Raw genomic sequence first — 15,506 nt, 5'->3', positions numbered from 1 at the left:
GCCATTTAGTGTCATAAATCCAAGCTTTTTCATCCCTGTCTTTTTGGCAGTTTATATAATTAACTATTCCACCAAATATTAGAAGAACAATTCCAAATAGTACACATAAGTACATGGGTACATATAAGTATAATTACTCTGTAATACATGCGTGTTCTATTCTATTAAAAAGGCCATGATACAAAGGTCATTAATATAAAGTATTAAATGAGAAATATAATGCAAATGTTACAAAATAATTTGGAGATACAGATTGCCTCTACATTTTCTTAATGTCATTCGTTTCTTGCTCCTTGGCCTCTTCTGTCTTCTGCCTTCATGTCTGCCAGTAATATGACCGACCTTTCCTTTTCTTTCCTTTCCTTCCTCCCTGCATTCCTTCCTTTCCTTCCTTCCTTCCCTTCCTTCCTTCCTTTCATCCTTCCTTCCTTCCTTCCTTCCTTCTTTCCTTCCTTCTTTAGTTCCTTCCTTCCCTCCCTTCCTTCCTTCCCTCCCTCCTTCCTTCCTTCCCTCCTTCCTTCCTTCCTACCCTCCTTCATTCCTTCCTTCCCTCCTTCATTCCTTCCTTCCCTCCTTCCTTCCTTCCCTACTTCCTTCCTTCCTTCCTTCCCTACTTCCTGCCTTCTTTCCTCCTTCCTTCCTTCCCTCCCTCCTTCATTTCTTCCCTCCTTCCCTCCTTCCTTCCTTTCCTACTTCATTCCCTCCCTCCTTCCTTTCTTCACTCCTTCCCTCCCTCCCTCCCTTCCTTCCCTCCTTCCTTCCTTTAATCCTTCCTTCCATCCTTCCTTCCTTCACTCCCTCCCTCCTTCCTTCCTTCCTTACTTCTTTCCTTACTTCCTTCTTTCACTCCCTCCCTCCTTCCTTCCTTTCTTCCCTTCCTCCTTCCCTCCTTCCCTCCCCCTTTCCTTCCTTCCTTCCTTCCCTACCTCCTTCCTTCCTTTCTTCCCTTCCTCCTTCTGTCCTTCCTTTCCTTCCTTCCCTCCATCCCTCCTTCCCTCCCTCCCTCCCTCCTTCCTTCCTTCCTTCCCTACTTCCTTCCCTCGCTTCCTCCTTCCTTCCCTACCTCCTTCCTTCTCTCTCTCCCTCCTTCCTTCCTTCCTTCCCTCCTTTTCTTCCTTCCTTCCCTCCCTCCCTACTTCCTTCCTTTCTTAGCTCCTTCCCTCCTTCCTTCCTTTCCTCCCTCCTTCCTTCCTTCCTTCCTTCCTTCCTTCCTTCCTTTCACCCACCCACATGTCTGCAAGTCAAACTCCACTGTTTGTACCCTAAATGCTCATCACTCATCCTTTCAGCAGACTTGCCAAACATCATATTGACGGTGGCAATTCCTATTGTTTGTATTCTCAATTTCATGGTATCAAAATAAGATAAGCTGAAATTCGATTGATTTCTGGCAAGTTAGTGAACATGAGTGAATGTTGTAAAATGATATCCCTATGTTTTTTTTTGCATCTGTGTGTGGGTGTTTTTTGGAGCGAGTTGGTGTTTCCTTACTTACGAGTACACGTCTGTGCTGGCCTGACACCAATGTTGCCCACCATCTTTTCTCTTTCAGAGTACGGCAGTGCAGGTGAGAGGTCCAGGAGGGCGAATAAAAGAAACATCGGTAGATACTCAATATCTAAATTTACTGCCAAAACTAGGCATTACACCCATTCCTGCACCCCTCACAATCTCCAGGGTGATATTCTCGCCTGTAGTAGAGCTAAACAGTGCATAGACCTTGCCAAATAAACAATAAAAACGGCTTTATAGATCGAGCTAAACAACTCAACATTGCTGTGAAATCAGAGCATGACCTGATTGTTAGGTCTGTCACTATCTCTCAGGCCACAGTCACTTGCATGTATGCAAACCTTCAAAACTCGCAATCACTTTTTGGGTTTTCCTATCACATGTGCTATTAATTTTCCCCCTTTTCATTTCGTAAACATCAATGCTTCCTGCTTCCCTTATAGTGTGGTGCTTATGGTTAAGCCTGACATGGCATCCAGGTCACAGTTTCTCATCTGAGATGACTTGATTGTCTTTGCAGACAAAGCTGGTTTCGGGAACAACTTCACCACTGGAGGAGATAAGTCTCTGGCCCAGAGCATGGAGACTGTGGTGGTGGGCTGCATGTTCAAGTCTCTTATCACAAGATGTGCCTCCACTACACATGAGCTTCACAGTTCTGAGAACTTGGTGAGAGTACAGTATTAAACTCATGAGTTGACAAAACTTTGGGCTTGAGTTTATATTTGGTTACGCTAATACTTTGTACTAACCATGGCACAATACATTAAAACAACAAGTGAAGCATCATATTTTCTATGTTTGCCATCTGTTTAAGCATAAAGGAAATATGAAAGCCTATTTCCAAATCGGAGTAAAAAAAATGGTAGGGAAAGAAAAACGTCAACCTATCGATTTTCTTAAGGCATATTATTGATCTTACTATGATCAATAACAGACCTTTAGCAGATCTGAATTCAAACTAAATGCATTTACATTCCAATCTGCCTCCATCCAATCAACAACAGATATATAGAAACAAGTCTCCGCCCTACAATTTTATAAACTTTTTTTGATAATCCGTTTCATAATGATGTAAGTGACAATGTGGAAGAAATGATCTGTCGCTACTTCTGTTACATTGCAACTTGAAGTCACATCGTGAGATGTAGAGTTCTGAGAAATAAAGTTGCAAATTTGCGAGAAATCTGGACGCAGATTATGAGAAATAATGCAATTTTTTTGCAAATTGATATATAGATTTGATATATTGGTATACATTGATATAAATTTAAAGTCTCAGTTGCAAGGAATAAAGTTGCATTATGAGATATAAAGTCACAATTACTTTTTAAAGTATTTAAAAATATATATTTTTTATTATCCATTTTATTTGAATTTTGGTCACAATATGGAAGGGAAAAAATATGTTGCTACTCCCTCTACATTGCAAATTTAAGACTCACTGTGAGATGTAAACTTGCGATAATAAAGTCACAATTTGTGAGAAATGCGATCACAAATAATGAGAAATAATGTCACAAGTTGTGATAAAAAAAGTTGCAATTGTGAGAAAGTTGCATTGTTAGGTATAAAGTCAAATTGTGAGACATAAAGTTGGGTTACTCTTTACTTTAAGGTGATGTAGTTACATTGTACTTACTCTAAGTACAGAGTAATATTAATAAACTACATGTTCTTATACTACAGAGTTATGGTTCGGGTTTGGTTTAGGGATACTTATTTTAATTTTAAGTTTAATTTTGCATAATTTACTATATTACGTTATTACTATAATACGTATGTAGAAACGTGTAACTGTCACCTTCAAATAAATTGAACTTTTTTCAACTTCTAAGGTGGAACTGAGAAAGATTTGTTTTGATATGCTGTGGTTTGTGATTAATTGGTTGTATCACACGCCATTTACACATTCGTCTGTACAGAAAAATTGTTCTTAGCTGGGATCTAGTCAAATTGCATCTGGTTGGGATATGGTAGTTATACTTTATGTGCTTCTATGTATATGGATTATGTAAAATTAATAGCTGTTTAGCAGCTCTCCGGTAAATAACTATATTTTTCAAAGAAGAGTGACCATTTAAATCAATTTTTTTTCTCTCCATCTCTCTCTTCACACATTTCTCTCTCTAACATCTGAACACACACTCAAATCAGGGTCTGTATTGTGACATACGTCAGCTGGTTCAGTTTATAAAGGAGTCTCATGGAAATGTCTTCCGACGTGTGGCTCTCAGTGCTCTCCTGGACAGCGCAGAAAAACTTAATACGACTAAAAAAACAGACGAAAAGGAGGAAACCAAGCCATCTTCAGCAAAAAAGTACACACACAAATATAACACACATTTTGTACTGCATAAATGAAATATATGCATGGATTGAGTGCATCTGTATCTGTGTATCAGCGAGGAGCAGATTCCAGGAGCTCTTTTAGGAAGGAAAGACTTTTGGAGGAAGATGTTCAAGTCCCAGAGTGCCGCCAGTGATACAAGCAGCCAATCAGAGCAGGATACGTCTGAGTGCACCACCGCCCACTCTGGTACGACCACAGACCGGCGTTCACGATCACGTTCTCGACGGATCTCACTGCGCAAGAAGCTCAAACTGCCCATAGGTATGTTTTGTGAGAAAGAAGTTCTTTACAAACATTACCAGTCTCATTTTCTTTATTGTCCTACAGGGTTCCTACGCAGTTTGGAAAAGTATGGAAGTTGATTTGAGTAATTTCCAGCTCTGGAAAAGTATGAAAAAAATTAGAGTATGGAAAAATATTGATGTTTCCAGACTATTGTGCCTATTTCGTTTTCGAAATATAAAATGAATCATTTCTAAATGTATATAATATGCAATCGTCTTTTTCATGGCATTTGGATTAGGCTGCCAGCGAGTGCTGCCTAAAGATCGTTTTTACACTTGATCTGCCGGAGTCTAGTCTGCAGTGATTGGTTGTTACGTTGCTAGGCAGCAGTTGCCATCACAGCGCACCTCAAATAGAGTTTAACTAAACATCTTTGACTAAACAACTAAACATGACTTTAGCTCTATTTTCTAATTTTCTGGTTAATTGTACATGAACATCCCTTCTGTTTTTGTAGGGGTTTACAGTTATTTAAATTAAAAAAAATTAAATTTAAAAAATGAACAAATATTGCAGTTTTAATAAAATGCTGTGCTTTGAACCTGACTGGGTTTGGTGTTAATTGACTTGTACGTGTATCAGTAGCTACAATTTTCAAATGTACAAATTTAACATGATCGCATACACATTTTGACTTGTCGGTGCTGATAGCATTGTGGGTAAGTGCGTCACCATGTAGCGCCGTTGTGCGTCAGGATCATCAATCTTTTCCTATTCTAATTAAAGGCAAAAGCGCCAATAATACATCTTTAGAATGAAACATACTTGTTAGCGGTTGAATTTTAAAACAATTTATCAGAACAAGTTAAAGACAACCACTATTCAACCAGAAAGAAGTCATATAACCATTCCAATAACTCCGAAGCTGTTCAGTTCTGCTAAAAAACCTGCATAGTTCCCTTTAAATATGGTCGGAAAAATCTGTAGTGAGGTCTGGAAATTTGAGTCTGGAAAAGTGTGGAATTTTGAAATGGAAATTGTGTAGGAACCCTGTATACAAAGCAGATCATTTGTTGCTTATCATAGTTATGACTCTAAGATCAGCCCTTGGCTACCAATACGTCCCTTTCTTATCCTTATACTGCTGTTCATCACTGGTATACATGCAATTACCCAGTTTTCAGAGTTTCTTTCATTACAGAGTTGCTGTATAAACAGGTTTCATAATATTCTGAAATAACGTAGCTTCATGTGTGTGCATTTTACTGAACTTTGCATTTTACCTATGATTTTTAATTCAATCGGAATTGAAATCATCCGTAAAATGCAAAGTACAGTAAATACATTTATCTAAACAATTCAATGAAAATATTTCTATATATTCAGCCCATTTAGTCCGAACTAGATTATTTTTCAAAGAAAGTAATGTTTTTCTATTTTTCTGAATTCTAAAACCATGATCTTTTACCAAATATGCATGATTGGGAGAATACACACATTCATAGTGATTTGCTCTTTGTAGACTAAAAATTCAAATTTCCACACAGAGGTTTCACAAAGTGAAAATTCTGTCATCATTTACTCAACCTCATGTCGTTTCATTCATCTTTCGAAACGCAAATGAAGATTCAGGTTTACCTTAAATGTGTTAATGTGCATGCCACACATACTGTAGTTAAGTTTGTAAACGTTTCGGAAAATTAACTTCTTATATGAGAGTATGTGAAGTTGATATTAGAACCAATAAACTGAAGTTTTAAGAGTTTTCACTTCTGATTGGTTCACTGGTCTGTTGGGGATATGAATTTTATGAAAAGTCATTCACTTCTCTGTTCTTTCCTTTTTTGTCACCAGCATGCCATAGGAAAGTTCGTCATCCACTCACTGTCTCCATGTTACGTATGTGTGTTGTGTTTTTAGTTATGCAGCCTCATCTTACAGTGTCATTATGGATGCTTTAGTTTGGAAAAACAAAAAATGCATTCAATATTTATCTATCTTTTTTTTTTTTTACTTTTATGTACTTGCTGTGGGATTCAATATGTTTTGTGTATGAGCCGGAGAACCAGCATGAAATCTTCCCTCTTACATTCCTTTTGGCTTGTTTGCACTACCATTTAAAGGGTACCAGAGTTGCTAAATTAACTTTTATTTTATTTTTTTTCTTGTAACTATTGAACCTGTGGTACAGGTAACTGGCTGAAACGCTCCTCTCTATCTGGACTGGCTGATGGGGTCGAGGACCTGCTGGACATCAGCTCAGTGGACCGACTATCCTTTATCAGACAAAGCTCCAAGGTGAGGACTCTGAATTTACAGTGTAGTAATGTTAAGATAGATCGTTAAGAGGGTCAATGACAAATAAATGTGTCCACAGTAATAAAAATCTGCAAAGTTCTGAGAAATGCATCCATGAAGAGATTACATTACATTGTTTGCACTACTTGACCAATATTAAAAAGCAGTGTAGCAGTTTTGTTAAAATATTATTTGTTTCTAAATTATAATCGTATTAATAATATGCTATTTTCTCCATTATGATATGACTGCAATTGTATCACCTTGACACGGGGTTATTATCGTTATTAAAAAAAATATATATTAAAAAAAAAATTTTTTCATTACTTGAAATAAACTAAACTAACTGAAATAAAATAAAATATAAAAGAACCAAAGTTTAGTTTAGTTTAATTAGTAATTCAGTTTGTATTTTTTTGTTTAAATTAAAATGTAATGAACAAAATGACTACATATAATTTACTCTATAATAATATTATAAAGTTATATAACTATAACTAAAATTAAAGTGACATTTTTAGATATTTTAAAATATTAACAAAAACTATTAATAGTATGCCATTGATACTAAAATAACACCGACTTGACATTTTTTAACTTCATGCCCCAAACCATACTCCTCTTAGAAGATGAGTATTCCAGTCATTGTATGTATGAATTGCATTTTTGAATAAGTTATTTGACTGAGCCAAAAAATTGCATAATTACATTCACCCAAGAAACGGGTGGCCTGATTTCTTTTTCATGATTTATATTCAATTTCGTTTTCTTATTCTACAAACAAACAATAATGTTATAAAACATACACATATTCAATCATTTAAGCTAAACCTTAAGCAAAGTCACACACAAAACAAAATAAAATGAATTAATTCTAATATTGTATGATCTTGTACACACAACAGGGAAAAGAGGGTTATAATCATTAGGTCCCACCAGAAACGATGCCATTGCCATTATTACTGTGATCATTAATGACATCATTTTTCTGCCTCTCCTAATTTCTGATTTGGGAATAAATCTGAACTTCTTCATGGAAGAAAATCAGGGTTTCACTTTATTTGGATGGTCCCTTTAACACATTCAGTTGACGATAAGTAGCGTTGCACCTACATCTCTACTAACTCTCACTAGTGTTAGTAGAGTTTTAGACTGGTAGGGTTAGGGCTAGATTAAGTTGACATGTAGTTGTAAAGTTACTTCTAGTCAGTATAATGTCTGTTGGAAGAGTATCACAATAAAGAGTTGGCAGATATTAAACAGACAGTCTACTAATACTCTAATGAGAGTTAATTGACATGTAGTTGCAGTTACTTATAGTCAACAGAATGTTCAAAAGGGACCATCAAAATAAAGTGAGTTATTAGACATCAAATCCTTAAACCGAGTCTTTCCTGTACATCTCAGGTCAAGTTCACCAGTGCCGTGAAGCTGTCGGAGGGTAACGCCATTGAATATGGGCGAGAGGAAGAGGAGAATTTCTTCAAGCGGCTCGGTAAATGGCGGTCTGGTCGGAGGAACCCTTCCAAGATTCACCACACAGAAGAGAAAGATGGTAGAATCCTCGGTGCCGTCCCCCGCCCCCGCCCACAATTCGCTCTGTTTGTTTGTGTGTGTGCCCGTACTTGACGTGTCTTGTGCTTCTGGTACACTCCTCTACCATCTTCCATGCCGGCTCTCTGTGTGTTTGTCCATCTTTGTCAGAACCATCCGCTGGAAGAGGAACTGTGGTTTTCTGACCTATGACCTGGCACCATGACCCGCCACAGCTTTGTCAGAGTTGTCGTGAACCTTCAGCTCTCCAAGTTAATAGTTATTAGAAATATATTTGGGGAAATACACAAAGTCGTGGTTTGATTTGTAGATCTTGTAAGGACAAAAACAGACTTGCATGTTCATACGATATCACCAGATGCATATTTCACCAGCTATTTTCAGTTGTTAAAACCTTGTCAGATGCTACACTCCTTGTACTGACACTATTCTGTACCACCGACAAGGTTGCCATGGATTCCAGGAGCGCTTGGCTGCCAGCCAGGAGGCAATAAAGAATAAGAATATTGTGAATCTAGGTGCAATCCGACAGGGGATGAAGAGGTTTCAGTTCCTGTTGAACTGCTGTGAGCCGGGGACCATACCGGACGCTTCGATTTTAGCTGCTGCGCTGGACCTGGTCAGTTCGGATTCTTCTGTTTATATATTATAAAATGGTGTCACACTATTTGTGAAGCATACCTAAAGACATAACGGGTTTCAAGTTTTTGGTTATCATTTTATGTCCTTATGTTATGTTCAGAGAAAATAAGGAACTGAACATTGTCGTGTTGGTTTTGATAAATGTCTTTCCCAGGAAGCCCCTGTGGTGGCAAGGGCCTCGCTTTTTCTGGAGTGTGCCCGTTTTGTGCATCGCTGTAACCGTGGTAACTGGCCAGAGTGGATGAAAGGTCACCATGTGAACATCACTAAGAGAGGACTGTCTAGAGGACGATCGCCTATAGCAGGAAACAAGAGGAACACGAAGCTCCAGTGGAACGCAGCCAAACAATTTTACCAGTGGGGAGATGTGAGTCACGTTAATCTGAAAAATATGCAAATTTTGCCTTTCCTGCAGAAAACCTTCTTACATCATTTTTTAAAAAAATGCATTCATGGTATTTGGTTACATCTGATATATGTACTGTATCTTCAAAAAGGCGATAGGCACTCGGCTGAGTGAAATTTGCCATTCAGACAGTGAGAGTCCAGCCAACATCTTGGGTTTTATCTATGATGAGGAGAGCAAGAGGCGTGTGAAAAAGGAGGATGAGGAGGAAGACTATCTGGATGACAGTATGAGTGAAAATGACATGAATTCAGATTAAACAAACAGATGATGTTCATAACCAATATAATACTTTGGCATTTAGCTATTTTTTTTATTTTTTATGATTCTTTCAACAGACACCGTCAACCCTACAAAGTGTGGCTGCCCTTTTGCTCTGAAGATGGCTGCTTGTCAGCTGCTTCTGGAGATCACCACTTTCCTGCGGGAGACTTTTCCCTGTCTCCCCAGACCCCGAACAGAGCCCCTTGTGGTCAGTTTTGGTAGTGTCTCCCTCTGACCAGGGGTGCGTTTCCCGAAAGCATCGTTAGCCAACTATTGTCGCAAGTTCCGTCGTTACCAATAGAGTTCAATGGAAATTGTGACCAACTTGCGACCATAGTTGGCTAACGATGCTTTCGGGAAACGCACCCTAGATTCATTCATGTGACTCGATTAAAGGGATGGTTCACCCAAAAATGAAAGTTCTCTCATCATTTTCTCACCCTTATGTCATTACAGATATTTAAGACTTTTTTTTTTTCTTCAGATATTTTTGAAAAATCTTTGTCCATGTAATGCAAGTTGATGGTTCTCTCAAAGTCGAGGCTTCAAAAAACACGCAAACAAACACAATGGTAATCTATATGACCCTAGTTAATGGGTCAATCAATGTTAATAGAAATGATAGGTTTGTTGTTGAAAATACTAACATTTTTAAAAATATTTTAAACTTATTAGCTTATGTTGTGAAGGATGGTCACTTCTCCATCAAGGAGATGGTCACCGGAGTTTCACAACACACTTACACACCTATCATTTCACTTCAGAAGACATCGATTCATCAACTGGGGTCGTATGGATTACCGTCGTGTTCGTTTAGCATTGTTTTTGAAGTGTCAACTTTTAGAGACCTATCTACTTGTATAATATGAACTCACAGAGATGGATTATTTTTCTAAAAAATCAAAAGTTTGTGTTCATTTGAAGAAAGAAAGTCATGGTAAGAGGGCAAGAGGGTGAGTAAATGATGAGACAGTAAATGATGAGACAGTAAAACATGCAAGGGGAAAAACAGGATTTTGTGCACACAAATTAGGAATTAAACTGCTGTCACACTAGACTGAGAGCATGCAAAATTTCTATGGACACTGGAATGGTCGCAAAATGTTTCTTTTTTAAAAAAACCCCAATACGTTTAATGCATAAAAATAGTAAAAATATGCAATCTGCTTCACTTTACTGCAATCCTGCAGATTTAAAGTTTGTGTTCTTTTAATTCAGCTAAAAGGTCAAGCTGTGGCATATCAATCTTCTATTAGTCACCAAACTTTTGAATGCAGCTAAATGCATTGCAATCTCTTGCAATTTTATGCATTTAAATGGAAGTCAATGTAATGAAAAGTGGTGTGTGACCACCCCTTTAAATCCCACAAATTATTTTAGTTAAAACTTAGCCATGTTGTACTTATTGGTTCTCTTGTTTTAGTTGCATTCAAATGAGGGAACAAATTAGTACATCACGTGTATGATTTAACTAAATTGAGTTTTACTCTACAAATTAGTACAACTTGGCCATGTTTTTACTAAAACGGGCGAAATAATTGATAAACGTGGCCATGAATTAATATCATGAGAACAAATCCTTCATTTATGGCCACAATATCTTCCATATATCTTGTGTGGGGCTTCACGATTAACATGTCTGGAATTTTTTATAAAAATAGGAATTTATGGCAGAAAGTTTAGAATTAAAGATTTGTCTCCCTTTTCAGTCCATTATTTGGAATTTAAATTCAGTTGTCTACTACAAAAAATGTTGAAATGGAATGACAGGAAGATACATTTACAGAATTTTATTAGAAGGAAATTCTGGGTAATGCAGTCTGGGAAATTAAGTGAAAGTTAATTTATTAAATATTATGTAAATGCATATTTCGGTATTGGACCCAAATCTAAAGTGTGACCTGTATTTCAAATGCAGGAAATGAATTTGGAATTTAAATCTCTCCATTCCATTCTTAATAGTGCACATCCCTGGTGTATGCATTTCCTTGACTGACTTGCATCACACAGTTAAACAATTCCCAAAACAAGCTTGTCTTTTGGCTCCTATAGGATTTAGAGAGCTGCCGCTTGCGTCTGGACCCTGAGCTTGGCCGTCACCGCTATGAGAGGAAGATCAGCTTTGCAGGAATCCTGGATGATGAAGACGGACACGATTCTTTGAATAGCAGCAGCCACACCCTCAAGTCTGACACTGGCTGTGAGGAGAAGAAATCATCACAAGAGCCACTGGGTAAAATGAAAAAGGAATAATTCTCTGCATGTACATATTTGATAGAGGCTGAAAATATGATTTATCATTTTTATTTTGTCTCATCCCCTCTCCCCAGCTCCGATAAGGAAAATCCGTATTGGTGGCTCTCGTTTGCTACAGATTAAAGGAGCAAGGAGTTTCCGAATCAAGAAAGGAGGCTCTTTGTCTTCTATCCGCCGAGCAGGGAGTCTGAAAAGCACTAAGATGTCCAGACAGGACTCTGAGTCTGAGAATGATGTGGATTCGGAGCGGCTGCTCTCCCAGAGTAGAGATACTGTCACTGATATAGGTCAGACAATATTTCTCCAGCCCTATACGAAGTTATTTTATTATTACATAAACGACCAAAGCAGAATAAATTTTTTAGAAAGACATTAATAATGGCGTCAATAATAAACTTTACGGAATAAAAGAAAAATGGGTAACAGTTTATAATAACTACACGCTAATAATCATTAGTTAAGCATGAGTAAACGGTTAATTCATCATTCATAAAGCATTAATATAAATTAATAAGCAGTTTATAAATACACTATAAATACTTTCTTCTTGATTTAAAAGCATATCTATAATTTGTTTAAAAATTTTATTTTCATCCTTTATTAATGATCAATTTATCATTTCTAAATGAAGAATTGCATTTTTTATAAACCAGTTAAGAGTTTTCAGTGGGTTATAAGATTCAGTGGTGCAGAAAGACTGAACCCGTCTCCAGAGAGTAAACGGATCTGCTCTTGCTCAAGGTCAAAGCCTATGGTTAAAGCGCTAGCAGACCATCTACGGGACAAGCCTGATTCCACCATATCTTTATGTACACAATATTAACCTTTTTACTTAGTAATCCTTTTATTTTTAAAGGTACATATCATGCTTTTAAATCATTCATTTTTACATATAAATCATACCGTTGTGGTCTATATAAAACATAACTGCAATGCTTGGGTCTGAATTCCTCATTATTGTAGCTCCACAGGCCCCTTTTCTACCCCTTTTCTGATGTGCGTCTTTGAGCGACCCGTTTCAAAGCGTCCCCTTTAAATAAAAAGGAGATGCGTCATACACCGCCCGCTCTCCAGGTCGATGAGTTCACGGTCAGTTCAACTCCCCACGTTCGGCCATTATTGTAGTTTGATTAGAGATATACGATAATATACGATACCTTCAAAGATCATTTTTATTCACACGTTAATAAAATGTCAACAACAGAAGACTTGTCCATCAAGCCTTACATATTCGAGCCAGAGCGAGCGAGTTGATAAAGACGACGACGAACCTGCAGAACAACCACTTTTTCATATGGATATATTGGTATGTGAGTTAACTGTTTTGTGTTATTAGTGAAAGTCGACTATTTCTCTTGTTAAAACAAGCACACTGACAAGATAAATGACTACGGTCTAATCTTACCACAAAAAAATCTGTATTGACAATATGTTACGTTTAGAAAAGCATCAGAAAACAACGCAGCTAAATGACCATTGATGAAACTCAAGAACAATAATACTGCAGACGTGTAACGTTACTTCAAAACAAAAACAAAGAAAGACAAAAGTACTGCTAAACCATGACCACCATGTGTTTTAAGAAAGTAAAGTACTTTATTTTTATTAACGATATTTACAGCTTATCGAAATGCTCTGTTCGTCGTCTCCAAAGATAGAAGGAATTTACCTCTCATTCAGACGAAGTCAATCTACAAACCCTTCTTTATACTGGCGGAGGTTGTTGAAGTGGGAATCCTTGAAGTGCTTCAGGTCACTAACGTACATCCAACAAGCGAACATTTTGACTTGCCCTCTCGTAACTTCTGCATCATTGAGCTCGGACTACAAAATCGGAGCGAGAAATAATAATGGCGGATTGCTCGAAGTGTTGCAGTTCCGCTGCAAATACGGTGACGCACTTGCTCAAAAAACGTCATAGAGAGCAGAAAAATCTGAACAGGTTGAAAAATATGACCAAAACAGAATATAAAGATATAAACGAAGCACCTGAAGAGAATAATTTCATCTTTTCTGTACTTACAAACACTCCAAATATACAACAAAATGCATTTAAGGGCTAAAAAAGTGGATTTTGCATGATATGTCCCCTTTAATATTTGGCTAGTTTGTGTGCTACTGCGCATCCTTTTGTGTGCAATAAGCACAGTGTACAATACAGTTGTGCACCCGCGTATAGGCTCATTTTACTAACACACGTGCTTTAAAATTCTGAACCATTGACTTTAGACCAGGTTTTTGTTGGTCAATTGCGCAGTCTATTTCATTATTGCGCCTGAAATCGTTTTCAGACCAGCATGCCCATGGGCGCACATATTTGCTATTTAAACAACATGGCGCAGGATGTGAAAAAGTTGGGCTGAAACTAGCAAAAGACACCAAAAAACATGTCTCGCCTGGTGCTGCATTGGGCCGGTTGTATGATAGGGTTGTAATGGGAGTTTAAATTGGATGGCTACTGTATTTTGCAGTTATTTTATTTCTCAGAGTCTCAGAAATCTAAGCCTGTCAAGAAGAGTTAAATTGAACTATGATATCATACATATTTTCCACTTTTTTTTTTTAATGTTTGTGCTGTGGTTTTTAACCTTCAGGGTGAGAGATATATTTCTGTATGCAGTGTATGAGGTAAAGGAGGGGTTAAATTTCTAAAAATAATAATAATAAAATAAATAAATAAAAATAAGAGCAATTTTCTTTCTAAGTAAAAGCAGTGCCCTGTAAAGAAAAAGCTAAAGCTAAATCTTGTTTTTTTTACAAACCTTTGTTTTAGAATTTTTTGCTTGATTTACGTAAAGATCATGATAAAAATTAAATAATAAATAATTTAATGAATTATACAAGTCATATTTGGAAAGTAAATGTTTTGTCACAGATACTATACAAATTTGCATTTTCAGATAATGCCTTTCCTGTACATAACATAAGTAAACAAAAAATGTACAACACATTCAAAAAAATGAGTCTATGCGTTATCTGTTTAGGAAGTCCTTGGAGCGCTAGCGAGCCAAGCATTGAACCTGAAGGTCCTGGCAGCACAGGGGGTGTGGAGGACAACTACCATCGCAACATGTCATGGCTGCACGTAAGTGCCAGCATTCTGACTATTCTCTGTGTGAACTATTATAATTGTGTGTGATATTTGTTTCTCATGCTCCTCTTTTTTAACTTCCAGATTATGATTCTGCTGTGCAACCAGCAGAGTTTCATCTGCACTCATGTGGATTTCTGCCACCCTCGCTGCTATCAGCACCACAGCCGTTCCTGCGCTCGGCTCGTCCGTGCCATCAAACTTTTATACGGAGAGACAGTAGACAGCCTGAAAGAGAACAGCGCCACTGGCAATATCAGCGGCCGTGCCAAAAAAAGCAAAGAGGTGGTTAAAAATATTCAGTGCGAGAGGGTCCCCAACAAACTAGCATTCTAGAAACATAAAACTAGATAGATTTGTTGTTGTTGTTGTTGTTGTTGTTATTTAATTACCCATTCACTTGCTTCATTCATGAATGAATCAATCCTTTTGATAGAACTAAATTGAAATGATTCAATGACTTCAAAGATTTATTAAGACAGTAATATTTTAGAATACTAAATACAAAAATAAGTCAATCTTCTAACATTATTTATCCAATTGTCATTGCAGTGTAAAGATATTCATTCCACCTAAGTAAATACAGATCTCGCTTTGGCACTGTAGAGTATGTGTTGACAACCAGGGACAACCTAACTGAGCCCTCTTAGATCAGTTTGCCCAAGTACAGAGTATAATTGCTTTTTGGGTTTCACCTAATTTTTTATGGCCCCTTTAACGCATTCTGTTGACCATATGTAACGTTGTACCTACATGTCTACTAAATCTCATTAGAGTGTTAGTAGAGTATTAGTAGACTGGAAGGGTTAGAATAAGTTGAAATGTAGTTGCAAAGTTACTTATAGTCAGTAGATTGTCTGTTGGAGGTCCATCACAATAAGTTTTTTGCAGATATTAAGCAGGCT

At 37.3% G+C, this 15,506-nt stretch overlaps 1 protein-coding gene across 2 annotated transcripts in view; it reads left to right on the top strand.

Annotated features, from left to right (window-relative positions):
• unc80 (unc-80 homolog (C. elegans)) overlaps window positions 1-15,506 on the top strand; it is a 72,171-nt gene that overhangs the window by 27,088 nt on the left and 29,577 nt on the right. For both annotated transcript variants that reach the window (XM_039655719.2, XM_089133929.1), the window contains exons 16-29: window positions 1,553-1,603; window positions 2,033-2,181; window positions 3,670-3,833; window positions 3,918-4,126; window positions 6,282-6,388; window positions 7,796-7,943; window positions 8,389-8,561; window positions 8,739-8,951; window positions 9,082-9,217; window positions 9,329-9,462; window positions 11,307-11,487; window positions 11,585-11,797; window positions 14,495-14,595; window positions 14,686-14,886. In XM_039655719.2, the coding sequence (XP_039511653.2) occupies window positions 1,553-1,603; window positions 2,033-2,181; window positions 3,670-3,833; window positions 3,918-4,126; window positions 6,282-6,388; window positions 7,796-7,943; window positions 8,389-8,561; window positions 8,739-8,951; window positions 9,082-9,217; window positions 9,329-9,462; window positions 11,307-11,487; window positions 11,585-11,797; window positions 14,495-14,595; window positions 14,686-14,886 (2,180 nt within the window). The remainder of the gene's footprint in view (window positions 1-1,552; window positions 1,604-2,032; window positions 2,182-3,669; window positions 3,834-3,917; window positions 4,127-6,281; window positions 6,389-7,795; window positions 7,944-8,388; window positions 8,562-8,738; window positions 8,952-9,081; window positions 9,218-9,328; window positions 9,463-11,306; window positions 11,488-11,584; window positions 11,798-14,494; window positions 14,596-14,685; window positions 14,887-15,506) is intronic.

This window comes from Pimephales promelas, chromosome 8, assembly GCF_988280905.1.
Source record: "Pimephales promelas chromosome 8, fPimPro1.hap1.1, whole genome shotgun sequence".
NCBI classification, from domain to species: Eukaryota; Metazoa; Chordata; class Actinopteri; order Cypriniformes; family Leuciscidae; genus Pimephales; species Pimephales promelas.
Note: the sequence above shows the minus strand (reverse complement) of the source record. Positions and strands in the feature narration are given on the sequence as shown.